Raw genomic sequence first — 26,253 nt, forward strand, 5'->3', positions numbered from 1 at the left:
AGAGTATAACTGGGGGCTATTCAGGGAAGCTGTTTTTGAGAAGGTGACATCTGAGCCAAGAACAGAATGAGCAGGAGCCAGTCATGTGGAAATCTGGGTTCTACATTCCAGGTAGGGAGAATGACAAGTGCAATGGCCGTGAGGCAGGGAGGAGCTTGGCGTGTCAGAAGAATGGGGAGACAGTGTGGCTGGAGCATGGTAAGTGGGGTGTGTGTGTGTCAGTAAGAACAACAAGAGCAAGGTCTCATGATGTCCCCAGCTCCCTGAGTCTCCCCCACCCTGATTGCTCCTCCAATCCTTGCAGACTCCTGCTGCTGGGAAGCTGAATGCTTAGCTCCCTGCTGAAGAGCCAGGCCTGGGTCCCAAGAATAGGGGTGGTTGAAGGAGGAGTTGGGAAAGAGGAGGCCTGGATAGTGAGTGAGAGATGAAAACAGGTGGTGGCTGGAAGGGCAGACATCTGGGCTCTGGGGTGGAGGGCCCGAGCAGGGCAAGAAATGAAGATGCCAGGGTTCTTCTCCATTCATGACTCACCCTCTCTTCCTCCTCCTCCTCATTACTCAACCCCAAATCTCCCTGGGAAATACCTCCTTGACTAGGGACTAAGTCAGAGCCTCACAGGGGTGATTGAGTCATGAGGGGTGGAGGAGAGGGAGGGAGGCGGAGGATAAATAGCAGCCTTGTTTCCCTGGCTCCTCTCTGCATCCTCCCCATCTTCCCAACAATATGTATCCTGCCACTGTGGTTAGCTCCTGCTTCCTCCTGCTGCTCTTGGGGGCCCTGCCTGGATGGGCAGCCACCAATGACCCCATTGAGAAGGTCATCGAAGGCATCAACCGAGGGCTGAGCAATGCGGAGAGAGAGGTAGGCAAGGCCCTGGAAGGCATCAATAATGGAATCACTCAAGCTGGAAGGGAAGTGGAGAAAGTTTTTAATGGACTTGGCAATATGGGGGGCCGTGTCAGCAAGGATCTGGACAGGGGCATCCAAGGGCTCAACAGCGGCTTGGACAAGGTGGCCCATGAGACCAACAGTGCCATCGGACAAGCAGGAAAGGAAGCAGAGAAGTTTGTCCATGGGGTCAACAACGCTGCTGGACAGGTTGGGAAGGAGGCAAACAAAGTGATCCAGGGGGTCCACCATGGGGTCAACCAGGCGGGAAGTGAGGCAGGGCGGTTGGGTCACGGGATCCACCATGCTGGCGGGCAGGCTGGGAACGAGGCAGGGAGGGTGGGCCAGGGGATCCACCACGCTGTCGGGCAGACTGGGAACGAGGCAGAAAGGTTGGGCCAGGGGATCCACCATGCTGTTGGGCAGGCTGGGAAGGAGGCAGAAAAGTTGGGCCAGGGGATCCACCATGCTGTCGGGCAGGCTGGGAACGAGGCGGGGAGGGTGGGCCAGGGGATCCACCATGCTGGCGGGCAGGCTGGGAATGAGGCAGGGCGGTTGGGCCAGGGGATCCACCATCCCTTTGGACAGGCTGGCAAGGAGGCAGGGAGGGTGGGCCAGGGGATCCACCATGCTGGTGGGCAGGCTGGGAACGAGGCAGGGAGGGTGGGCCAGGGGATCCACCATGACTTTGGACAGGCTGGCAAGGAGGCAGGGAGGGTGGGCCAGGGGATCCACCATGACTTTGGACAGGCTGGCAAGGAGGCAGGGAGGGTGGGCCAGGGGATCCACCATGCTGGTGGGCAGGCTGGGAACGAGGCAGGGAGGGTGGACGAGGGGATCCACCACGCTGTCGGGCAGACTGGGAACGAGGCAGAAAGGTTGGGCCAGGGGATCCACCACACTGTTGGGCAGGCTGGGAAGGAGGCAGAAAAGTTGGGCCAGGGGATCCACCATGCTGTCGGGCAGGCTGGGAACGAGGCGGGGAGGATGGGCCAGGGGATCCACCATGCTGGCGGGCAGGCTGGGAATGAGGCAGGGCGGTTGGGCCAGGGGATCCACCACGCTGTCGGGCAGGCTGGGAACGAGGCAGGGAGGGTGGGCCAGGGGATTCACCACGCTGTTGGGCAGGCTGGGAACGAGGCAGAAAAGTTGGGCCAGGGGATCCACCACACTGTTGGGCAGGCTGGGAAGGAGGCAGAAAAGTTGGGCCAGGGGATCCACCATGCTGTCGGGCAGGCTGGGAACGAGGCGGGGAGGGTGGGCCAGGGGATTCACCACGCTGTTGGGCAGGCTGGGAACGAGGCAGAAAGGTTGGGCCAGGGGATCCACCACGCTGTTGGGCAGGCTGGGAAGGAGGCAGAAAAGTTGGGCCAGGGGATCCACCATGCTGTCGGGCAGGCTGGGAACGAGGCGGGGAGGGTGGGCCAGGGGATCCACCACGCTGTTGGGCAGGCTGGGAACGAGGCAGAAAAGTTGGGCCAGGGGATCCACCATGCTGTTGGGCAGTCTGGGAACGGGGCAGGGAGGGTGGGCCAGGGGATCCACTATTCTGCTGGGCAGGCTGGGAACCTGGAGGGGGACAAAGTGGTTGAAGAGGTCTATCATGGAGTTAGCCAGGCTGAGAAGGAGGTGGAGAAGTTTGGCCAGGATGTTCATTATGCTGCCAGGCAGGCTGGGAGAGAGGGAGACAAAGTAGTCCAAGGGGCCCATCATGGAGTTAGCCAGGCTGGGAAGGAGATGGAGAAGTTTGGCCAGGGGGTCCATCATGGGGTCAATGAGGCCTGGAAGGAGGCAGAGAAGTTAGGTCAGGGGGTCCAACATGCTGCCGGGCAGGCTGGGAAGGAGGGAGACAAAGCGGTCCAAGGGGTCCATCATGGAGACAGCCAGGCTGGGAAGGAGGTGGAGAAGTTTGGCCAGGGTGTTCACCATGCCGTTGAACAGGCTGGAAAGGAAGCAGACAAAGTGGCCCAAGGGGTCCACAATGGGGTCAACCAGGCCGGGAAAGAGGCAGAGAAACTTGGCCAAGGGGTCAACCACGCTGCTGGCCAGGCCGGAAAGGAGGCGGAGAAACTTGGTCAAGGTGTCCACCACGCTGCTGGCCAGGCCGGGAAGGAGGTGGAGAGGTTGGAGCAGAATGTTCATCATGGGGCCAACCAAGCCAGCAAGGAGGCCAACCATCTGCCGAATGTAGGTGAACCGGGGCGGGGAAGTGGGAGAGGGGGCAGGGGAGGGAGAGGCTGAGTCCTTGGGACATTAGGGGAGTCCATGTAGCCTTAACTGGGTGAGAGGAGAGAAGCTTGGACAGCTATATTCCTGTCTCCCCTTCTTCCTTCCCCATCTCCCTCACAAAGGAGCTGGTGGGCAGTTGGCCAGATGGATGCAGCCATCGTATGTGCCCAGCCCTGAATTGGACAGTGTGGAAGGGACCCCGTCCCACTGGGCTTGGGGATGGAGCCCACCTGGCCAGTTTAAGGAGTGGAAAACAGGAGGCCTCTCCCGGGGAATGGGAAACAGTCACTGGGCCCAAGATCTATTGCAGTGCAAATAGCATGCGTGTTGACAAAACTCAGAACCTCAGGGTGAGCAGGGTGAGCTGCTTTTGGAGCTAAGCCCTGTTCTGTTTAATCTTCACAATAACTCTCTAAGGTGGGCAGAGTGAGCGTGCCGACTCCCTGATCCTCAGAGAAGAAAACCGAGGCTCAGAGAGGGTACAGGGATTGGCCAAGGCTGTGTGGCTAGAACCTCACTCTGGTGGGTCAAGCTTCTTTCTCTTCCCCACACTGCCAGGTCAGGGAGGCTTCCTGGAGGAGTTGATTCCCAATCCTGTAGCAGGAAGGTTCAGAGAGTGGAGGCACAGAACCGGTGCCGGCAGGGAGCTCGGGGAACGGGAGAGGCTGTCTCCTGTGCGCTCCCTTCCCCGTTCGCCCATCTCCACCAGGAACCTTGGGGATCAGCAACTTGCGATTGAGGTTTGACCCAGACTTCAGAGCCCAGAGCTGCATCCACTGCCCTGCAGGGAGCCAGGGATGGGGGTGTGGAGAGGAAGGAACCGCGTGGAAGGAGCGAGAGGCAGAGAGGGCTCTGAGCCAGACTGCAGGGTTGACCCGGTAGAGGCCGGGAGAGGCTGTTCTGGGGTCGGAGGCTGGCGACAGCGGCTGGGGGTGGGGGGCTGGTGGGTCGGTCCAGGAGAGGCACTGCTGAGTGTCTGGTGTTAGGGTTGAGGGCAGGGACCAACCTGAGTCAGGAGTCAGGCTGGATTTGAGGACAGGGCTATGGTTAAACCAGGGTCCTCCCATTTGTGTGGGTGCTCCGGGCTGCTCCCTCTCGGAGACTAAAATTGACTAAAATAAAAGGAAGTCAGGGGAAGACCGGTCGGTGGGAGGCAGACATCCTTCCTGGCTTTTCTTCCCAGCTCTGACAGAATTCCCTTAGGTTTTCTTTCTGGGTAGGGGATGGAGGGGGGAGCAGGAACTTGGGGGACCCTCAAGGGCTGGGGGGATTACAGTGGCGGCTTGGGGTCTCTCTGCAGGGCGGGCATCAAGGCGGATACGCCGGCCAGCACGGAGGGGCCGGAACCACAACACTGACATCTGGAGTAAGTCTCCCGAGCCTGGCACGGACATGGCGGGGGCGCGGAGGCCTCTGGGACCTCCCTGGGATGGTGGCGGGATGGTCCTGGTGACTGACCCTCTTGTCCTTGAATTCCAGGCCTCGGTCAACAAGCCCTTCATCAACTTTCCAGCTCTGTGGAGGGTGAGTGTCCACGTGGTTATGCTTCCTGCTGGCTGGGAGATACTCGCACAGCTCCCTTCCCATTGCCCATTCATGACAACTTCACCGCGGGCAGACTCACCCTCTGCAGGGGCATCCCCCCGTTCTCCCAGCTCTCATCCTCCTTTTCTCTATCTGCTGTTTTCCCTTCACATTCTGCTTTTGTCTTTTGTCTGCTTTCCTGAAGCAAGCATGAGCTGGAAGAAGAGATCTCCAGGGGCCCATGTAAATTTGGGAGCCAGGGAGGGAGGAAGGGGCTGCCGACCGACCCCCACCCCCCTCCAACCATGTGCCTGCCTCTGTCCTTGTCATCTGGCCTCTGATTCCCAGTGCCTGGCTGACTTCCCTCGCTTCCCCAAGCCGTGGCCGAGACCTCCTCCCCTGCAGTCCTTCCCTGCTACCTTGCACCCGTCTGCGGGGTGCTGGGGACCTGTGGCTACATCCTTTCTGGCCTGTGGATGAGAGGAGCCTCCCCCCAAGCCTAGAGGCTCCTGTGGCTTTCTGGTCCTTGCTCTGGGCCCACAGTAAAGGCTTGGCTCTTCTTTTGGCATTTAGTGCATCAGCTGCCTGGGACTGGGGCGAAGTGGTGAGTGGTCTAACAGCCCCACCAAATGGCAGCTGGAACCCAAAGGCACAGGCTTGTTTAAACCCGGCCACGGTGGTGGGAGGGGTTTTCTGAGGCGAGACACACAAGGCTCCCTGGTTCCCAAGAGGCCCCTCATGTCTGCCTGGGAGGCTGGCCTTCTATTCCTCCTAGATTGTGGTGCCCCCTCCCTTAGCTATTCCCCAGAACACAAGCAATTCCTGGGCCAAAGCACAGTCTTCCTTTCGCTCCTCCGGGCTGTGTTTGTGTGTGTCTTGGCCCCTCATGTCTGTGCACCCTGCACTCACTCCCTCTCTTCTCTCTCCCAGAGCGTCACCAACATCATCCCCTAAACTGATGTGCTGGCCTCGCTGAGTAGACTGATGTTCCTGTTGTGCTATCAGTTGAAATGACTTGGGGGCAGGGGATGGTTTTCTGGATTCCCTTAAGGGGGCCGGACTAAGGATTGTGAATAAACATGACAGACTGTGCTCCCTCATCACGCTCCACTGTGCTCCCTAAAGTGGGATATTTTTTGGGGGGTGGGAGGTTGTCTTTTCTCCCCTCGCTACCCCGCTGAAGAGCTGAGAGTTTGACACACAGGGTCGGCCAGTCTGAGCTGGAGATTCCAGACTGACCTCACGAGGAGGGCAGTCAGGGAGAGGCGTTCACAGGGACACTCATTGCTCCGCTACCGTGCAGAGTCTGTGCCTGGCACCGGAGTGCCGGGCAGGGGAGCCACTCGGGCCAGAGGTGGGGCCAGAAGCACCAGGGAGAGGATGGTGGGAGCCGAGATGGAGCCCAGGGCGGTGTGGCATGAAAGAACGGTAATAATGATTTGTGTTTATGTTGCAGTTGAGGCCTGCCAGGCTCCCTGCTGGGTGCTGTTTACAAGTACCCCCTTAGGTGGGCCGTAAGGTTACTGCCCCGTCTTACGGAGAAGCATATGGCTTCTACAAGGTTGCAGTCAGTAAGTGGAGGGGGAGAAGCAGCCTAACATAGCCGGAACACATGGAGGCTGGTTCCTGCTGATGTCAGTGGGGACACGCGGTCTGCTCACGGGCAGGGGGCGAGGGCTGAGGACTCCTGCGGAGGCCGCCCTGACCACAGCAGGGAGGGCCTCGTTACCAACGACAGGAGGGAGGCCCAGAAGGCCCAGCTTTTTGGACCAGAGGCCCAGAGGGTACGTTCTAGGTTCCAGGTACTGCCCAAGGAGCTGTTCATGTTCTAACCCTTTAAGCCTCCAACAGCCCAATGGGCAACACCCTGTTATTAGCCTGGTGACATGGATGAGGAAACAGACTCAGCGAGCAAGGGCCTTGCCTGAGGCCCCCCAGGAGAAAGCAGCAGACCTGGATCTGATTCCTTGTCACCAGAACCCGAGCTTTCCCTGCTGCCAGAACAGTCTTTCTAGGATACTTACCCAGCGCTGGCCTGGGTGCTGGGAGATCTGTGGCCCCAGCAGGAGTGAGTGCCTGTGGGCAGCTCACTTCCCCTGGAGGGGCCGCGACTTCCTCATCTGCTAAGGGGGTGGGGTGTCTGCAGCGGAGGACGGCAAAGGTTGCTTCTAGCTCCAAAATTCCATCCATCCGTGGGACCAAAAATGAGAGTCAAGCTCTTCTTGCCACTGGGGAATTTACAGTCTCCCTAGGGAGACATATAAACAGAATATAAAAACAACTACAAAGCAGTGCATCAATAAGAACACAATAATACACTGTGGGTAAAAGGGCTGCACTTCCCCAATGCATGTGATGTCCTCGACACCTTATATTCACTGCATTTCCCCTTATTTCTAGAATACCATCATTTTATTGCATTTGTTCCTCCTCCCCCATATTTTATTTTGAAAAATTTCAAACATTCTGCAAAGGTGAAAGACTTCTTAGAGTGGACAACTCTATACCCACATTGTAGATCCTAACATTAGCATCTCATTTCACTTGCTTTATCACACATCTGCCCACCTATCCATGCCCTGATACTTTAAAATGCATTTCAGAGTAAGTTGCAGACATCTGTTGCCTGTATTTTTCTAAAAAGAACCATTCATTCATCATCAAACATTTGTTGAGAGCTTACTCTGCGCTGGACCTCGTTTCACCCACACCGGAGGGGTCCCCACTTAAAGGAATCCTACAGCAAATGCTTTTGAAAAGGGAATACTGGAATACTGGAATAATTTTTTTTTTAAATAAAGTAAAATATTCACTTTTTAATTTTTATGCACATCTTTTGCTGGGTTTGCTTGGATGTGGGTCCCGAAAGTGTCAGAGATATGTGATCACCAATTTGTCCTGTGGGTCAATCCTGGGAGCTTCTAGAAAAATCCTGAGTTGGCTTGGAAGGGTGACAGAGGCGCGGCTCGCTCCTGCCTCCAGCCAGCGTTGCCGGCTCCTCGGCGGGGCGCCCTCTCCACGCCCCTCCGCCCCCATGTGGTGCCTCCTCAGCCGTCAGGTCTCGGCGACCTTGACCGCCCGACCCCTGCTGGTCTCCCTCATGACTCCCTGATCTTTTTCTTTTCAGCACTTACGACAATTTGTAATGATACATTTACTTATTTAATATCCATTTGTGCCCTGGACTAAGAGGCTTGAGAGAGGAGGTGGAGGCCCGGAGCAGATCGTCTAGCACTGGGGCTGAGGGGAGGCCATTGGGGCGATTAGACTTGGGAAAGGCCGGGAGGGAAGGTGAAAAAGAAACAGGCCGCGGGCGGAGCCAGGCTGGGGAGTAACAGGCAGAGGAGCGGCCAGTTTCTGCGGGTGCCGACCCAGGAGCGGGGAGGGGTGGGTGGGATTCTCACAGCCACCTTATATTGGGTGCTTCCTCGGCCTGAGCCCATGAGGAAGGAACCGTGATCACCCCCCTCACGGGTGGTGCAGTTGCAGCTCCCAGAAGCGGGGTGCATGACCTGAGGTGGGGTCACAGGCGGGGAGGTGGTGCTTCTCTGCGACCCTCAGGGAGGGGCAGGGGGCTGCTTTAGAGAAATCGTCTTTAAAAGTCAGCCGCTGCATTTGGCCCTTTCAGGAAAAGTGTGTGTGACGGAAAATTAAACTGCCAAGAAAGTTCTCCAACAACATCATCATCGTGTCCAGTTCTACCAAGAACATATATTGAGTGTCCCTTACCAGGCCCTGTTCTAAGCTCTTTCCACGTATCGTTTCACATTAATCCCTCCTTTCAGACGAAGACACGGTTGCACAGACGGGTTAAAGCCATGACTAGTAAGAGATGGAGCTGGGAGTTAATCCCCGAGTCTGAGGCCCCAGGGAAGGCAGCAGAGACACCACCAGGCCCCAGGCCTCATCTCACACTGTGCTTGGGCCTCGTCCACCCTCTTCTGCCTGGATCCTCGCTGCAATTCCCCCCCCTGGGCTCACTATTGATCCCCAGAGGAGCCCTTTTAACACCTGAGTCAGATGACCGCAGTCCCCAGCCCAGGGCCCTCCACTGGCTCCACCTCATTCAGAGTAGAAGCCACATTCCTCACAATGACCCCCCATCCCCATGACCTGGCCCTGTTACCTCTTTTGACATCAACTCCTACCATTTCCCCCTGTTCCAGCTACCCTGGTCCTCAAATAAACCAAGCAGGCCCCTGCCGCAGGGCCTTTGCACTGCTGCGAGTGCACTCTGCTCGGCATCCCCAGATACTCTCTTGGCTCACTCTCTCCCTTCCTCGGATTGCAGCTCATTGATCACATCAAAAAGAGCCTTTTCTTGACCACCCAATTTAAAACACCTTTCTGTCTTCCCTATTTCCTCACCACATTGTATTTTGCTTCACAGTGCTCATTACCACCCATGTTTATTGTCTAATTCCCCCTAGGATGAATGCAAGCTCCCTGAGGAGAGTGATTTTGATGATCTTCTTGGTGCTCTATCCTCAGAATAGTTTTGGCACAGAGTAGATACTCAATAAATATTTGTTGAAAGAATGAAGCAGTGAATAAATATTTGTTGAAAGAATGAAGCAATGAATTTGAGAGAAAAGCTGAAACCAGAGGAGTCTTTACTTGATGTGGGCTTGCAAGATTTGTGGATGAGAAATTACGTATGAGAAAAAGGGAGGCATGATGATATAGGAGAAAAGTGCTGGACTAGGGGTCAGCCAGACCCAGCCAGATTCTGACAGCCCCATTTTACTGTGGTCTTATTACATAAATGGTCTTGTGCACGACGTCTAACAGCTTGGGGCTTCAGTTACCTCCTCTGCAAAATGGGAATAATATTTACCTCCTTAAGTTGTAGTGAGGATTAAATGGGATCATGTGTAAAAGCATCCAATATTCTATTTGGTTCACAGCAGGTATTTAATCAATATGCCTTAAGTCTGACTTGAGGAGCTTCCTCAGGTCCAGAGGAAACTGAACAGTTGTTCCCAGGAGGTAGAAAGTAGCACAATGCTGGCCAGGGAGAATCCAGGTGGCCTGTGGACATAGCTTTGAATAATGATGAATCACACAGTGAGAATCTCACACTCTCCTCAGTTTTCCTTCAAGCTTTCTGAGTATGCCAAAGAGGAAGCCTCGGTTTCTGTGCTGGTGTGCCTTGAACCTGCTAATCTCCCTTTTCACAGAGAAGCTGCTGTGGCCATCTCTGGGGTAGTGCTATTGTTTGCTTCTCACTGCGCCTTTTCCAATACCTTTTAGCTATGGACAAGTAATTCTGACTTTCTATGCACGGTAGTGATAGAAAGTCTTCTCTGAAATAAACTTAAGTAGGAAAGTAAGCTGGATCAAAGAAAAATGTTAGTAACAGAGAAGGGGGAGAGCAGCTATAAAACACTGTGCAGGGAGTTTCTATTGAGGGAAGTTTGGGACACCCCCCCACACACACCCCATATACACTACACACCGGGCTCGGTGGTCCTGACTGGGGGAAGCAGCAAGGCCCTGGGGCTGGGGTCTCCACCACCAATCCTGGAGGGCTCACATTTGCTCCTGCCATCCCATCCTCCTCACATGTGGCCCCAGGACAAAACCAAAAACCCTTCTACCAGAGGATAGCTAGGGTCCTTCGAAAGGCAGGGGGAGGTATGGGACACGGAAATGACAGAGAAGCCCTGGGAGCTGGGGCTTAGGAATGAGGCAGGCCTGGGCCTGGCCCGTGGCTCCACCATGTCCTCTCTGTGTCCTCTCCAAGCCCCGGTTTCCGGTCTCTCAATAGAGGAATAATAGGACCTACCTCCTGGGGCTGCATGAGCCTTAAAGTGCTTAGCCCAGTGCTGGGCACCCAGAGCACCTTGGGAAACTGGAGCGGCAATTATTATGATCATTACTACCAGCACCATCATCATTACCATCATTAAAGAAGCAGAGATGGAAAAACAGGGAGGCAGGTGCTGCGGAGGAGAGACAGGGATTGTGTTTACATGCTAAGAAATGCGGAGATGTTACAGGTTGGGGTGCGGGTGTCGGGGGTGGACAGAGAGGGAGGGAGAGTCTGAGAGACGTTGAGAAAGGCAGATGGAAACTGGCCACTCCTAACTGGGCAATGACTCCCAGTGAAACGAGACAGTGCCAAGTGGGAGGGCCTGGCACACCTGGGAGAGGAGAAGCAGTCACACTTGCTGAATTGGGACAGGATCTGGGGAGGATGCTTGAGTTTTGCATCCTGAGCTGGGACCGGGGGAGAGGGACAGGGCGCTGACAGCTGGCTCCTGTCGTTTTGCTGACCCCTCTTCCCTTGCTAGTGTTGTCCAGGCCTCTGGGGGAAGGCTGAGGGGTGGGTGGGGTGAGCTGGTGCACGTGCCCCCTCCAGGGCCGGGTAAACAAGCCTGGGTCAGCGGCTCCCTCCCTTGGTCCTTCCTCCCACTCGCTCCCCTGGGCGGCCGGCCCGCCTAGCTCCCCCGCAGCTCTCCAAGCCAACAGCAGTCTGCATGCTGAGCTGAAAAGCCCCTGAGGACCCCTCTCAGGGCCGTGGCTGCTTCCTTGCCCCCAAAGCCTGGGGTCAAACACAGCCCCCACGGCTTCCAGTCTCCCTCTGTGGGCTGTCACCTTGACGTGGCAGTGTGGGAGAGGAGGGAGATGGGAGACAAAGGCTGAGCAAAATGGAGAGGGAAGTCGGGAAAAGGGACCTGCCTCTGTCCTGGTGCCCCACCCAGCCTGGCCTCTGGGCTTCCCTATCCTTGCTCCCCTGGTGGGGTCCTGCTGGTGATTTCTCCCACCCCCACCCCCGCCTCCAGGAGACACTACCAGCCCATCTCCTCAGGTGCCCCATCCCCACCCTGTGCCCCAAATTCCTGGGGTTGGGAAACTGAAACACCTTTGCACGGGCTCATCCCATTTCTCCCTCCCTCCCTGGTGCACGGGTTCCCTCTCTGTTTCAACACAGACTTTCAGACTCACAATTAGAGCTCATTACCCTATGGGGGCCTGGGCCCTGAGTCACTGGGGGAGGGATGCCGGGCTGCCCAGCCCTGTCACCTTCTCCTCCCAGGCCACAGTATAAGGAGTAGCGACCGGGAGGAGGACTCTGGGAAGTCGGGGGAAGCTGGGACAGGAGAGAGAGGGCTGCAGGCCCAGAGGGAGGGAAGCAGGGGTCGGAGGGAAGCAGAGAACGGGGGAGGGCACGCAGACACAGGGCAAGGAGGGAAAGGGCAAAAAGAAGCGAACTCGGGTGGAAAGAAGGGAAAGAAACCCGGGAGAGTGAGGAAGCCGGGCAGAGATGCAGTTCCAGGGGTTCCTGGGCTGCCTGCTGCTGGCCCTGTGCCTGGGCAGCAGGGAAGCCAGACCCCTGCCAAGTGGCAGGGAGAGCGTCGAAGCAGGCATCGGGGAGACCGTGGGACGTGGCATCAGAGAAGCCGTTAACCATGCCGCTGGGGAGGCCGCTGGCAAAGGGGTGGAAGAGGCAGTCAACTCTGGACCTAGGGATGCCGTGGGCTCCGAGACGGGAGATGCCATTGGCCACAGGGTCGGGGAGACCATCTACCGAGGGCCTGAGGAAGCAGCCCATGCAGTTGGGAACGCCATGGATGAGGCTGGCAGGCAGGCCGAGAGCATCATCCACCATGGAATAGATACTGCCCACGGCTCCTGGCAGGGGAGGCCCGGCAGCAACGGTGCTTGGGTGAGTGGCTGGGAAGCTGGGCGTGGAAACGGGAGGCTGAAGGCAGCCATGTTGAGAGTCTTAGGAAACATGTGAAAGGACAAACAGGTCTCCTCTTTGTGGCTGTCTGGGGCAGTTTCCTTCTGCATTATGCACCTCCCCTTACCACCTTGGTCTCTCTCTATATTCTCCTCTGTTTTATGGTTGTTCACCTGCTCATCCCTGTCAGAGTCAGAGATGGCCACGCTAACTGTTGGTGTGGTGTCCTTGCAGGGGCCCAATGGCCATCCTCCGTCGGGAGCCCATGGCATCTTTGGCTCTCAGGATGGCTTTAGAGGCCACAGCCAAGGCAACCCTGGAGGTCCCGGGGACAAGAGACCCCCTCGTGGCTCAGACGGCAGCTTTGGAACCGACTCTCAGGGAGGCCCCTGGGGCCAAGGAGGCTACAGAGGGTCACACAACTTGGGGACCAACGCTCAGGTACAGTAAGCAGCCCAGCCATGACGTGGCCACCTCCCTCCCTTCAAGCTCCCATGCTCCACATCCACGACCCTGTGCTCACTTTCACCCTCCCTGCAGGGGCCCATGGCCCAGCCCGGTTATGAGTCAGTGAGACGTGGCAACCAGAATGTAGAGGTAAGAGAAGAATCTAGCGGAGAAGAGCGTGTCTGGGTGCGTATGGGTGCGTGACAGAAAGCGGTGGAGAGAGACAAAGTGGAGAGGTAGGGAGGGGAGAGGTGGGGTACGCGGGAGAGGGGTCCGGGAGGGATGGATGTGGGAGGAAAATGTCAGGGGAAAGAAAGCCCGATGGTAAGTAGGAGAGGCCTGGCAGGTTTGACTGCAGATCTCTAAACACACCTGTCCCCTTCCGTCCACAGTGCACCAACCCCCCACCCTCTGGCTCCGGTGGAAGCTCTAGCAACTCTGGGGTAAGAGGAGAGGGACATGACCCACAGGGAGAAAACAGCAACTTGGCTCACCTTAGGCAGGAAATGTGCCTGGGGCAAGAGAGGAAGGGGAAGGAGGGAGGGAATCTGTGTGTTCTGGTCTTCAGTCCCTGGTTCTGGTCTCTTCCGGCCCCGCAGGAAAGCAGCAGCAGCAGTGGTGGCAGCAGCAATGGCGGCAGTGGTGGCAGCAATGGCGGCAGTGGTGGCAGCAGCAACGGCAGCAGTGGTGGCAGCAATGGCGGCAGTGGTGGCAGCAGTGGCGGCAGTGGTGGCAGCAATGGCGGCAGTGGTGGCAGCAGCAATGGCAGCAGTGGTGGCAGCAGCAACGGCAGCAGTGGTGGCAGCAATGGTGGCAGTGGTGGCAGCAACGGCTGCAGTGGTGGCAGCAATGGTGGCAGTGGTGGCAGCAATGGCAGCAGTGGTGGCAGCAGCAATGGCAGCAGTGGTGGCAGCAGCAATGGCGGCAGTGGTGGCAGCAATGGCAGCAGTGGTGGCAGCAATGGCAGCTCAGGGAGCAACTGGGTGAGTTTTGCTCCTTTGTTGAAGGCAGAGATGGGGCTGAGGTCCCTGGTGGTCCCTGCTGAGAGGCATCCCTGGGTCTTCCTGAAAGTCGCTGCAGCCCTGGGCATCACTGGTGGTTGCCGTCCTGGGGTTCTCAGCCTCTAGGTCCTGCTCTTCTTGCCCCAACCAAGCGGCATTCCTTAAATCTGTACTGTGATTTTTCCAGAGGGGGTGTCCTGTCTCCTGCCTACTCTACTCCCCCGTCTTCCATTCCCTGGTGGTGGGGATGTTCTGTCTCCTGGCGAACTCCTATTTCTGCAGTTCATGTCCACTGGGCAAGTCGGAGTAGGGCTGGGGGTGGCATCTGGAAGGAGAGAGGTGGGCACAGAGAAATGTGACACTTGTTTGGGAAGCTCCCAGGACGATGGGGCAGGAGTGCACAGACGGGGACTTAGGGACGTTCATAGAGCTGTGGTGTGGACGACCCTGGGGCGCACACAGGAGGCTACCCCAGCCCTGGCCCCCTGCAGTTGGTGAGAGGGCCAAGGGGGGAGCTACCGTGTGCCAGCCGCATTAGGGAGAGCTCCAGGAGAGGGGTTTGCAGAGAGGGAGGCACATGTGGCCTCCTTAGAGGCCAGGAAAGGTGTCAGGCCAGAGGAGGGGAGTAACTGCCACTGGCCCTACAGCATAAGCTGCTCAAATTTACTGCACCTTTACTATCCCTGCCTCCCCCCCTCTAGAACCAACCCTCAGAGAATGCAAGGAATGTTGATCAAAGTGGCAACTCAGGCTCCCGGGTAAGGACTCTAGGGGTTCCGGGAGTGCTGGATTCCAGGAAAGAGGGCTGAGAGAGGCAGAGGGAGGGCAGCCCCAGCTTCCCCCGATGGTCAAGATCACAGTGCCGTGCAGGCTGGCTCCAGAGTCCTCTTCTTGACCCCTGGCAGGGGCTGGGGGTAGGGCACAACTCAGAATCCCCAAATTGCGGCACATTTCCAAATATACTTGACTACACCTGGACTTCTTTGTGCTCAGAAATTCCCTCAGGGACCAACTGGCTAAAGACAGGGAAGGTACGGAAGTTGGGGAGAAGGTTAGAAGCAAATCGGGGTTTAAAAAAAGATTCATAATACATCTGGGAACTGTCTGGTCCCTTCCCAAGTCCTCCTAAAGACTGCATGTGAACACTTGCTTTCCCTTGAAGGGATCCAACACTGGCTTTTCCTCAGGCAGCAGAGGTGGAAACGGCGGTGGAAATAAACCCGAGGTGAGTGTGTGGGGAGGAGGAGGATGGGAGGGCAGTGGCTGGGTTGGGAATGGCGGTGGATTGTTGCTGAAGTGGGCTAGCCTGGGGGTTAAAATGCTGCAATTTGGGAGCTGGAATTGGTGTCCAGGAGAGCACTGAGACGCGACACCCCTCTTCTCTTCTTCCTACAGTGCAACAACCCAGGGAATGATGTCCGCGTGTCCGGAGGATCTGGGGGTCAGGTAAGAATGAGGCTGGTGCTAACTGCCCCCCAACACTGCCCCCACCCCTCCATCCCCGGGCCCCCTCCTCATCGTTGGCTCGTTGCTCAGCCCTTCCTAATGCCAACCTCAGCCAACCCTGTCTGGGGGAGCTTACAACGTAGGGGGAAGAAACAGAATAAATGCACGTTCTGAAGAATACCAAAACCCCCCCACGTAATAATCAATTGCAAATCCTCATGTGATATGCCTCACTTTACACCATAGCTGTGGCTGTGAGAAAGCGCGTGCAAAGCCGTCCTTTTAGAATTGTAACAGCTACAAGTGTCCTCTGTCCGGCCAGTGACCAGGATTCCATGATGAACCCTATGACAGAGAGAAGTGTTTTGTGTAGATTTCCCCACTAGTTATTTTGGAGATCTGGGGTTTATGTTGGCTCCCGTGGTGCTGACAGAGTGTTATCCTAACATAAACAGGAACCACCTGGACGTGTTGTGAAAATGCAGGTTCTGATTCAGCAGGTTGGGGTGGGGCCGGGATTCTGTGTTTCTAGAGCTCCGGGGAGGCTGCCATTGCTGTCTGTGCTGGGGGAGGAGCGGGGAGCACAGGGCAAGCAGCGGGGAGCACAGGGTGAGCAGCGGGGTGGGTGGGAGAAGACAGCAGTGGGGTGGTGGGGCTGGTGGAGGAGGCTTTCTGAAGAGCTCCTGATATATTAGGGATGCTAATGAGTATACAGGCTTTGAGAAAGTTTCTCCCAGTTTGCAACTATTTCTAGTTTTTGGTATCTCAGTATCTCACATTTGTTGACAGCTGAATACACCAATCTTTTCATCTTTTCATTCATGTAGAAGCATGGAAGGTTTCTACTCTTGGTGTAGTGTTTTAAAGGTCTTTATTTTCTTTCAGCACTACTAATATGTCTATATATTTTTTTTTTCTTTCAATTTAGTTCTTTGATCTATCTGAAATTTATTTTCCTGTACTTTCTGGTCCTATTCCTCAATTCATCCTGACTTACCCTACACTTGGGATCAGAGCCTGTATTCCCTTAGGAGAGCAAGCCAGATACAAACAGGAGGGAGGAAACTGATAAGACGTAATTAAGTCCCTCCCCCAATACTTACTGATTTAAAATGCCTCTTGTTAATACCAAATTATCTCTGGGAGTTCTACTCTGATAAACTGACCCATCTGTTCTGGGACAGGCTCCAGTGACTTGAAGGTGGTTGCACAGTACACTTGTACCTGTCAGTGCATGTCCTCCCTTGTCATTTGTCTTTTCCAGGGTTTTCTTACCTATTTTTAGACATTCATGCTTCTAAATGAATTTCGAGGTTATTTTAACAAGTTATCTAAGAGAATTCCATTAGGATTTTTAGAGGAATTGTAGTATATCAATGCTTGAATTTGCGGGGCTGATCCTAGGATCTAACAGAGTGATCTGTGTTTCATTGTCTTGTCCCTCAGGGCTCCAGAGGACTGGGAGGCCCCAGCAGCTCCGGCCTCGGGGTAATGAGACGGCAGGCCTTGAGAGTCGTATATGGGATGGGGGTCAACTCCCCAGCAGCAATACTGAGGGGGAACAGGGAGTAGATAATCCCTCATCCTGGTCTGGTTACGTGGTAGCTTTTGGGATAAGATGCTGCTGATGGGCCTTGGATACACCATGTTTTACATAAAATAATGAAAGCTGGACTCAAGAGGAGCCTACCTCTACCCTAGGAGACTAACCTGCCCATTGCTGTCCCACCTCAGCTCCTGCTGGCTCTGCAGCTGGCATCGCCTTTCTTACCAATGCAAAACCTCAGTCCAGACTGAGTCCTTCCATTTAAATCAGTCCAGTCCAACAGCCTGGCTCACTCCTGCCCTAAAACCAGGGAGAATTCAGGTGCTTTGGTGACAAAGGCCCTTCCTGCTGGGTTTTGGGCAGCTTGCAGAAAGGAATATAAAAAGATCTATGTTATCCATAAATATCATAAGTGAGCAGTAACCCATTCACAGGGGGTTGAAACAAGATTTGCCAGGGAAGATGGAGCTACCCAGAAAGAAGAGCCTCTTTCTTGGGGTTCTGGGAAGTCCTCTGTCATGCTCACACCTCAGTCCTGATTAAGGAATTCCTCACCCAAACCCTGCTATCCTGCCCTCTCATCCCCCAACCTGCCTGCCTCCCTGCTGACTCTTACTCTATTTTTTTTCTCCACAGGAAGTAAGCAAAGAGGGCAGTCACCTTCTTGGGGGCTCCCGAGGCACTTATCAGGTGAGTCCAGAGCAGGCAGGGTTGGCTTTAGAAGGGATGGTGGCGTGTGGGACAGAACGCTAGGGTTCTGGGGAAAGAAATAAAAATATCCATTTCTTCTTGTAAGTTGCTTTGAATCTGTGTCACCCTCATCAGGAGACGAGAATGGGGTCTCACCTCCTCAATTCATTCATTCTCCCCCTCCTTCCAAGTGGGATCTGAGCTGTAATGCCTGTGTGAGGGGCAAAGGAGACAAAAGTTACAGAAGAATGGTTAAGGGAATTTTTTAAAACCATACTTAAGATGGCAGCAATGAAAAGTAGAAAGCCGCTGAACTTTGAGTTAGAAGATGGGGTTCATACTCCAGCTCCATCACTTTTCTGTGTGTTAACAAAACTTAGTTAACTTCTCTGAGGCTGGACTTCCTCCTGGTTGAAAGGTGGACAGTGAAGTCTAACTCACTCACCTCCAACAGTTACTGTAGAATTTTCTGCTTCTAACCAGGCCAAGGTGGTCTACAGCTGGCTTTGTCATCAGATGTGGCAACAGATCCTGAGGCAGGCTGCTGGGCTGCCCTAAGTTTCAGTTTCCTTCTCTGTGAAATGGAGATGTCTCCCACAAAGGAATGGGACGGGATAAGGCACACTGCTTGGCACACAGTGGGACTGACACATTGGCTACTCTCATTACTGGTGTTTTTGGGGCATGGGGTGGAAGGAAGCAAGAATATGATTTAGGGGATTGGGTTTACTAGGTAGCAAGTAATTCTAAGAAGTCTTTCTGGAGGTGGGATTTTTGGGTGCTGTTTAAAGAAGTGGAGATGTTACAGAGAGGGGTCCACAGCTTGAGCAAAGGTGGAGGGGAGTGGGCCAGGAGCAGGTGACAGGTGGCTTGAGTCCCAGCATGCATAAGCTTTGGACACCAGTCCCCCTTTTCCCCATCCAGGGTCAGTGGTCTGGTGGAGAGAATGGAGGTGAAGCCATCAGCGGAATCAGTAGTTCGGTGAGTGGAGGCCTTATGCCACCTCGGGCTGTGACCACACAGTCCTGACACCCAGTTCTCCTGTCCTCCTGTCCTGCCACTTGCCTACATCTCATCCCATTTCTCATCTGGTTCCTTAGAACTCTCAGACATCCCCTGGGCTCTTCAACTTCAACAGTTTGTGGAGGGTGAGTCCTGCAAACCTGCTCTGCTTACTGTCTTGGAAAACCAGCCCCTGCCCCTTGGCCCCACAGGCTGAAGTCAACATTCTGTCCCCTTGATTGCTCTTTTTTTCTGGGGCCCTGAGCTGCTTACATTATGACCCAATTTGGCCATCCTCCTTTTTTTCCCTCTCTCTCTGTGCAGAATTTAAAATCCAAGCTGCCTTTCATTAACTGGGATGCCATAGACAAGGTAAGGACTGGGAGAGCATTCCTGATCTTTGTGGGAGAGGGAGATGGAGAAGAAAGCTAAGCTTCTGCCTGGTGATCTGGGAAACGATGATGGCCACGGAGAAAGCCTGAGGGGAAAGGACAGCAGAGAACTGAAAAGAGAGGGGGAATTTGGAGAATTTGGGGATGAGAGGAGGGGGTGGGCCCCTTTAACGTCTCCACATACACACCTGAGTGTATATCCCGGACCTGGAAATTTAAGCGGAGAGTAAGTAGGCCTAATCTTGCAGGCAGACAGACTGAGAAATCGGGCAGAGCTAAGGACCCCGTGAGAACCAGTACTTGCTTCGCTCCATGAGGGAGAAGGGGAAAGGAAGTGAACATCTGTGAGCACCTGATAGGTGACGGCCTTAGCCTGGGCCCTGTATGTACATGATCTTGGGTCCAGAACCCAAATGTCCTTCCTCCCATTCCATCCTTCCCTCTTGCAGGGGAAACCCTGGCCAGGATTATTTGATCCCGGAATAGCAGATGTACCTCGAGAGTAGAGAAGTCCGGGCTGGACGGGAGGGGACAAACGGCAGACGAACAATCCAAATACCAAAGGCAGAAGCTGCGCTTGGTGGTGCATAGAAGTGTTTTGTTTGATCATCTCATTTTTTTCTTTGTTTGTTTGTTTTTAAGAATACGAATTAGCTGCTAAAGTTTAAAAATTTGAGAGACCTCACATAATGATTTAGAAGTCTGGTTTCTCTCGAAAAATCTGGCAATACTGGGCCCCACTTTCCATGAGGCAGCAAGAAGCTAGAGCTGTGTAGCAGCTGCTGCTGCCCCTTGTGACCGGGCACTTGCTCTCCAGCAGCCAGACACCCTCTGCCCGTCACAGTCAGTTCAGCCGCCCCACTGCCTTCTGTGAGCAGCTGAGGTTCTGACTCTTTATAAAAAAGAATGCAGACTAGGATCCCTGCCCTCACAAAATAGTGGTCTTCGTGGGCGGAAGGATGGTGGTGGTGGGGAGGCAAAGAGACAGCCCAAACCTCAGGAAAACAAAAGTTTGATCTTTTGGGAATGGGGTGGGGAAGTGAAAGATAGGAGAGTGCAGAAATTCCCAGCTGTGGTGGATTTCTGGTTTGAATGAATAAAATTTCTGTTCCTGTTCTATGGCCAACAGCCAGTCTCTGCTGCGGGGAGGACTCCTTGCTATGGGCTGTGGGGGAGACCAGGCTCCTGAGCAGGGGGGCCTTACCTCCCAGAGGGCCAGGGTGGACAGCCTAACACTTCTGCAGTTAAAGAAGGGATCACAGTCAGGTGGGATTCATTTGGGCTGGCCTGAGAGAGTTCTTCTAGGTAGGGGGTGAAACTGAGCTAGGCATGGGGGGTGGAGCAGACACCCCAGCCACAGTGAGCAGCAAGGCCAGGGGACTCGAAGTAGTGCTCCGGGGGCGGTGGAGGGGTTCTCCAGCCCAAGTGGACTCTCTGGCTTTGACCGAATGTCCCTGCAGTTTCCTGGAGCAGGGTCCACTACCCTTGCCTGGGTCCACTACTCCCCTGAACACCTATTCTGAGAGCTCCCTCTTACAACTTATGTCTTTGCCCAGGACTAGAGGAGCTTTCGCAACCCGTGACCTCCAGACAAGGGGTTACCAAATGGATGGGAGCCCTGAACCCCAGCCCCTTCCTAAAACACCACTATCTCATTACTAATCTCACCCCTTGTCCTTGAAATAAACCTTCGTGCCCACACTCCCTGGATCTGCTCCTTTCTTATGTCTTCTTTATTGCTCTGGACCAGGGAGGAGGTGGGGGCCTGGAAGGGGTCGCACCAGCCCCACAGTTTTGGGAAGTGGGCTGGAAGTGGCATGGCAGGTGAAAAGGTGGGATGCTTCGGGGGTGGGCCCTAGTCCTGAGGTTTTGCTAAAAGGAATGTTCTGCTAGAGGCTGGGGTGGGATAGAGGAGGATCCTGTGTATGTGCTAGAAGGGAGCCGCTTAATGGCACCAGAGAGCTAGCCTCTCTGTCCTCCTATTTCCCAAAACAGTGTCTAGTGTCCCTGTAGACACACAGCTTTCCAGGAATCCTAGTCACAGCTGAGAAATGGTGGTAGAGGGAGTTAGGGGTCTGAGGTGAGTGGGAAGTCGGGTCTCCTGCTAACTTGCTCCCCACCTTTCATACACAGAGCCAAGTCCCACCCCCCAGCACTCGAGCCCTCCTCTACTTCAGCCGCCTCTGGGAGGTAAGCACATTCTCACCTTTTGAAGAACTGGGGATCCTGGTCACCCTGTCTCTCCATGCCACCCTTACTTCCAGCCTACCTGTCCAAAATTCCTCTCCTTTTCCTTTTTGAGCCTGACAAACTCACTCAAATCTCATCACCAAATGCTGACATGCTCCCTCATTCTCCCATATGCTTGTCTTCATCTAACCCCAACCCACACCCAGGCTCCAACCCTCATTCGTACACCTGATCTTGAAACTGCCCCCAACATGCTGCCATGTACTTTCTCCCTCTGGCCCACTGATGTCTCCTTTTTCTTCCAGGATTTCAAACACAACACTCCTTTCTTGAATTGGAAAGCCATTATTGAGGTAAGGAGGCAGAACCTGGCATTTCAAGGTCAGCAAGCTCCGTTCTGGGGACATGGGGCTCCCGGCAGCTTGCTGATTCCCCCCACCCCCATCCTAGCTTCATCTCTTCCCCGCTGAGGCACCTCCCAACTTTTCCCCTGACCTTTCTTTAAACAACCCTGAGCAGGGGTGGAGTTGGGAAGAGAGAAGCTGTGAGTCACTGTAGGAGCAGGGTGGGAGGTCTTCCCAAGGATAAAAGCGTGAGAGTTGGCACCTTCAGAGACACAGAAACACGCAGCCAGCCATGGTCTCTGCTCTGCTGCTGTTCCTGCTGGGCCTGGCCTGGCTCGGGGGGAGCCACAGCTGGGTGGTAATGCAGGGCAAGCAGGCAGGGGGACCCCAAGGTGGGGGGAGGGACCTGAGCTGGGGTCAAAGCCCAAGTGCTGGAAGGGGGCACTGGGAGGAAAGCTGAGGGGAAACGAGAGCAGGATAGGATGGTGAGGAGGGGCAGGTCCTGAGTCAGGTCAGGGTCAAGTGCAGGCAGCTGCCGAGGGTCTGGGTATCTGGGTCCTGGGAGGGATGGGCAGGCCCTTGGGTTCTGCGGAAGACCACAGCTCGCTCTGCATGGCTGATGGCCTTGAGAATCAGAATCGTTGGACTGATTCTGAACAAGGGTTTCCTGTTCACGTGTCCACGTGGGCCAGGCATGTGCGGTCAGTGAGTGAGGCTGGACAGGTGGGCCCGGGCCAAGGGGAAGGTCAAAGCCCCCCAGCTGTGGGCTGTCAGCTACGCATGCGGGACCAGAGTAGCCACGCCATCTGATTTTTCAAGAAAGGCTTGGAATCTTCTGCCTTTTAATTTTTAGCAACTAACTTAAATTTTTAAAAATACATGCAGACCAAGCAAAACATGTCTGGAGATCTGTGGACAACCGGTTTATGACCTTGGTGGCTAATATGGGGTTAAGATCAGATACCAGGAGTGGATAAGGCAGGGAATTAAGTCCGAGTTGGGGAGAACATCCTTACCCTGTGTGTGCGTGTCTGTGTGTGTCCTAGTAGAGAAGTGATGAACTTCCTCTCTCTTACTGCTTTGCTCTGGGGCTGGGGGAGGGCGAGGAGGGCCAAGGGAATCTGAGAGTCTTCTGTGGCTTCATCTGCTTTCTTGGATTTCTCCCCTGTCTTTGCCCTTTTGACCCAGATCTAATCTTCTAAATTTAGCTTCCATAGATAACAGCTCATCCTTTCCATGGCCCTGCAGAGAACAGCAGGGATTCGAGGGCATATGAAGGGAGCAGGGTTGGGGTGATAACACGTGGGCTGGGGCTGAGTGCCTGGTCCGTCCCAGGAGGGTCTGTGGGGTACCGCTTGCTTGTTGTCCCAGCCCAGGCTCGGTTCAGGACTGCCAACGTTCCAGGTTTGTGGGTGTGGGTGGGGTTGCCAAACCTGGTCCTCTACCCTTGCTCCCCAGCCCTGAGTGAGGAAATCTGTGTCCTTTATCTATCTGGGCCACCATTTCATTTCCGCCGGGCTCCCTGCCTTCTGTGTGGGCTGCATTTGTCACCAACCACTGAGAGGGGTGGGGCAGGGTGGGGGTGGGGGAGGCTCGTGCTCCAAAAGGAGGGCAGAACCTGGGCTGGGAGGATGCCGGAGCTCCAGAAACCCCCCCAGGCCTGAGCGACCATGGAGATGGACAGCAGTGGCTCCCTTCTCCCTTTCAGGGTGCAGAGGCCTCATCGCCACAGAAGCGGGCAGCTGGTGCTGGCCAGGTGCGTGTCTTTGCCCTCAGACTCCCCCCTTGGTGGCCCCTGGTCCCTCTCAGCCTTGCTCCTGAGTCTGGCCAATCTGAAATTCTCTCTCCTTCCCTCCTTCATTCCACAGTTATCTCAGTCTGGCCACGGATGGCAAGAGGGGGCGGCTGTAACTTCTAAGGTAGGATATGTGCAGCCTGATCACCGACTCAGACTTCTCTTCTTTCCCTGGTCTCCTACCCTCACCTCCCAAGTAACACCGGAGGAGCTGGGAGAGGTTCCAAGGGAAGGATGAGGCAGGGCCACGGGCTGAGACAGCAACTTGGGGGGTGAGGCTCTGGCAGGCTGGAGGAGGGGATTCGAGGAAAGAAAACACATGACAACACACGACACAAGGAGGGGAGAAGGCAGGGGATTTAAGAAAGGTTCAGTCAGGGCAGGGGGGTGGACTGTTTACTCCAGAGCAGGATGCCTTCTTCACCCCCTCCCTCTCACGTGCCCCTCCCCGCTTCTCGGGCTTTCTCCCACAGAACTACAATCACAACCAGCAGGCAAATCCTACCGCCTATGACAGGCAGTCCTCAGTCAAGACCCCTGCTAAGGTAAGACCTGCCTGATTGCCAACTGGCTTCTCTGCCGGGGAGAGCCAGGGAGGGTTTCGCCGCTAGGACCTCCATGTGGGTTAACTGAAGCCGAATCCTGTCGACTCCTGAAAGCCAGGCCTGCCCGTCCCTTTGCCGTGGCGACTCAGGTTCCCGAGAGCAGTCTGGAAGTGGAGGGTAGAAGGACTCACCGCTCACCCACCCACTCAGAAAATGTTAAAAGGGAGCGACAGTGGCATCATGTGCAGGAGAGAAAATCGAGAAGCAGTATCCCTTCAAAGAGGAAAATCTGGCTTTAAAAGATCCCATGACACATGGCAAAACCAACAAACAGCCTTTCCCTCTCTGTCTCTTTAACTGCTGACTTTTGGGGAGGGGGTGGGGCAGACTAGCATTTAGGAGACGCTCACCCAGGAACTTGGGGCTGGTGGGGAAATGAATGTTTTACTCCACAAAGGAAAATAAAGGGAAGAATATTTTAAAGAATTTTGCTTCGTTCAGTTGCAAAGAAAGCAATCCTATAAATTTAGTAGATGAATGTACTGAATACTTATTAGGCTGGCAAAGAATAAAACAAGGCTGGGTATTTCCCTCCTTCTCTCAGAACAATCAAGCCCCTGCCCCGGGGAGAGGACCTTTCTACTGAGAGATCAGAAACCACAGGCTGACTGGGAGTGGATGGAGGTCAGTTAACACCCAGTGGAGACCCACTTTGCTAACTCCTCAGGGCCACTGTGTCTCCACCCAAGCAGAGGAGATACTAACCTAGCCTCTCTTCCCTCCCTGTGGTCTGTGTACTCAAGGACCATGTTCAATATCATCTTGGATAAAAGGTGCTTAGGATGGTAAATGCACTGTGAAAAAATTTTTCCCTGGGTTGAAAGCACAGACTGAAGGGCCTGTTAGATAGCCCCGGTTTGAGCCTGCCCTTTCCACTGGGCCTTCCTGTGCCCTGAGGACATGGCGGAGGGCAGAGAGAGCACTGCAGGCTCCACATCCTCTCCTCTGATCTTCCCTTTACAGGGAGGAGCCACGATTTCTTCCTCGGTGAGTATGGGGGCCGAGAAGTTCTGGCTTCTGAGAGAAGGGAGTCTGCGGCCAGCGGGTGAGGAGGGGACACTAGGATGTCCACTCACACATGCTCCTTGTCCTTCAGGCTTCCCGGGTGCAACCTGGCCTGCTGCAATGGGCGAAGTTCTGGTAGGTGAGTGTCAGGGCGAGGCAGCTGCACGAGGCTGCTGCCGGGAGCTGAGGCTTAGTCTCCCACAGAGGCAGGGCTGGGAGCTTGCATTTCCTTAGCCTTCAGTTGGTGACACTAAGGCAGGTTTGCTCTGGGTGGATTCTCTAAAGGTATTAAGGAAGAGGAGGCTCTATTGGTGGGGGTGGGGGTGAGGTAGAGGAAGACTCACAAAAAAATGGTCGGGGACACTGAGACGGCACCCTGTGAGAGCCGAGTGAGAGTCAGAACAAGGTGGGAGCGGGAGGGCCAGCTATGCCAAGGAGAATGATCTGCGAGGTGAAGGAGAGGGAACGGGCAGACCCTTTTGGGGTCAGAGGCAGGAAGAAGTGGGGAAGAGGTGAAAGATTAACTTGGCAGAACTCAAAAGTTGTTTTAGGTAGGAGCAAAAGAGGGGAATTGCAAAGGAACTGTGGGAGCACAGAGGCTAGATGAAAGGACGCTGGGTTTCCGTGGACTTGGGAGTGCCACTTTGCATTACTTGATCTTCTCCTTCTAGAAGATAACATCCAATCACTACTGAGGCCCTGGAAAACATCAGTCGTCAAGGAGCCCGACTACGCTGCCCCCCGACTCGTCCAGCTCTCCCACCCTGTGCCAGCCCCAGCCTGGGTGCTGACACCTCCTTTTTCTAGTCGGGGACCTGGTTTGTCTGCTGCTTGTTTCTTCCCCATCCCAGTGTGGGGTCTCCTTTACCACCAGGCTCATCAGATAAACTGGCCACTTTCTTCACTTACTCCATTTTTTGTGATCTGAAGTCTTTGTGGCTGTTGCTTGGGAGGAACTTCCTACTTTTGAGTTTCTTTGTAAAAATAAAACTGAATCTTATACCCTAAAATTTTCTCAGATTTTATTCAATAGAGTGCTGATGGCCTGGATGAGGGAGGATGGAAGTGGGATATAGGGGCAGACCATGTGTCTTTCTCCTGCGTGTGGGGTGAACAATGGCAGCCTGAAAGAGATGAAACCTGAGCTTTAGAGCTGACGAGAACTAGCTAGCTGATCTCACTGAGCCTCAGTTTCCTCATCTGAAAAAAATCATCTTTGCTCAGCCTATATCTGAATACCATGCACGTAAGCAGTCACAGTGGTTTTGGTAGCCTGAAAAAGCAACAGGGCTGTTCCAGTCAGGAGGTGGGAGCAAAGAGGCTGTTTGAAGAGGACACCAGTCCCAGCAGGTCAGAGGGAACGCAGAACATAGGAGGAAGGGGCTGATAGAGAATGTACCTTGGCAAGTGAATAGACTGAAATGGGGGTGACTGGTATGGGATATGGGTGGGTGGACAT

The 26,253-nt window shown here is 54.7% G+C and overlaps 2 protein-coding genes across 3 annotated transcripts; both read left to right on the top strand.

The window, feature by feature from the left end:
* The first annotated feature begins 723 nt into the window (after positions 1–723).
* On the top strand, positions 724–5,707 carry SBSN (suprabasin). Of its 2 annotated transcripts, XM_037820058.1 has the most exons (9): positions 724–1,227; positions 1,336–1,442; positions 1,767–1,820; positions 1,875–2,390; positions 2,556–2,653; positions 2,708–3,075; positions 4,418–4,483; positions 4,597–4,641; positions 5,572–5,707. In XM_037820058.1, exons 1-9 carry the CDS (start codon positions 724–726, stop codon positions 5,593–5,595), a joined length of 1,782 nt encoding a protein of 593 aa, XP_037675986.1. In that variant the 3' UTR covers positions 5,596–5,707. The 2 variants fall into 2 exon arrangements, with proteins under 2 accessions (XP_037675986.1, XP_037675987.1); XM_037820059.1 differs by lacking the exons at positions 1,336–1,442; positions 1,767–1,820; positions 1,875–2,390; positions 2,556–2,653; positions 2,708–3,075 and having other exon boundaries at positions 724–861.
* Positions 5,708–11,832: 6,125 nt separating this feature from the next.
* On the top strand, positions 11,833–25,793 carry DMKN (dermokine). Its single transcript, XM_037819618.1, has 16 exons — positions 11,833–12,313; positions 12,566–12,772; positions 12,872–12,928; positions 13,171–13,220; positions 13,587–13,761; positions 14,942–15,004; positions 18,562–18,609; positions 18,788–18,835; positions 20,989–21,045; positions 21,351–21,398; positions 23,098–23,145; positions 23,258–23,308; positions 23,658–23,729; positions 24,753–24,776; positions 24,886–24,933; positions 25,466–25,793. The coding sequence occupies exons 1-15, from the start codon at positions 11,912–11,914 to the stop codon at positions 24,931–24,933; spliced, it is 1,398 nt and encodes a 465-aa protein (XP_037675546.1). The 5' UTR covers positions 11,833–11,911; the 3' UTR covers positions 25,466–25,793.
* Positions 25,794–26,253: the final 460 nt, after the last annotated feature.

This window comes from Choloepus didactylus, chromosome 27 (genome assembly GCF_015220235.1).
Source record: "Choloepus didactylus isolate mChoDid1 chromosome 27, mChoDid1.pri, whole genome shotgun sequence".
Lineage (NCBI taxonomy): Eukaryota > Metazoa > Chordata > Mammalia > Pilosa > Megalonychidae > Choloepus > Choloepus didactylus.

What these genes read in the sequence shown, in the direction of transcription:
- SBSN (XM_037820058.1), top strand. Translation starts at nt 724, where the DNA reads ATGTATCCTGCCACTGTGGTTAGCTCCTGCTTCCTCCTGCTGCTCTTG. An exon ending in GGGATCCACCATGCTGTTGG is followed by an intron (nt 2,391 to 2,555) that starts GCAGTCTGGGAA and finishes TTATGCTGCCAG; the next exon opens with GCAGGCTGGGAGAGAGGGAG. An exon ending in GTTTGGCCAGGGGGTCCATC is followed by an intron (nt 2,654 to 2,707) that starts ATGGGGTCAATG and finishes AGGGGGTCCAAC; the next exon opens with ATGCTGCCGGGCAGGCTGGG.
- DMKN (XM_037819618.1), top strand. Translation starts at nt 11,912, where the DNA reads ATGCAGTTCCAGGGGTTCCTGGGCTGCCTGCTGCTGGCCCTGTGCCTG. An exon ending in ACTTCAGCCGCCTCTGGGAG is followed by an intron (nt 21,046 to 21,350) that starts GTAAGCACATTC and finishes TTTTTCTTCCAG; the next exon opens with GATTTCAAACACAACACTCC. An exon ending in CAGTCAAGACCCCTGCTAAG is followed by an intron (nt 23,730 to 24,752) that starts GTAAGACCTGCC and finishes TTCCCTTTACAG; the next exon opens with GGAGGAGCCACGATTTCTTC.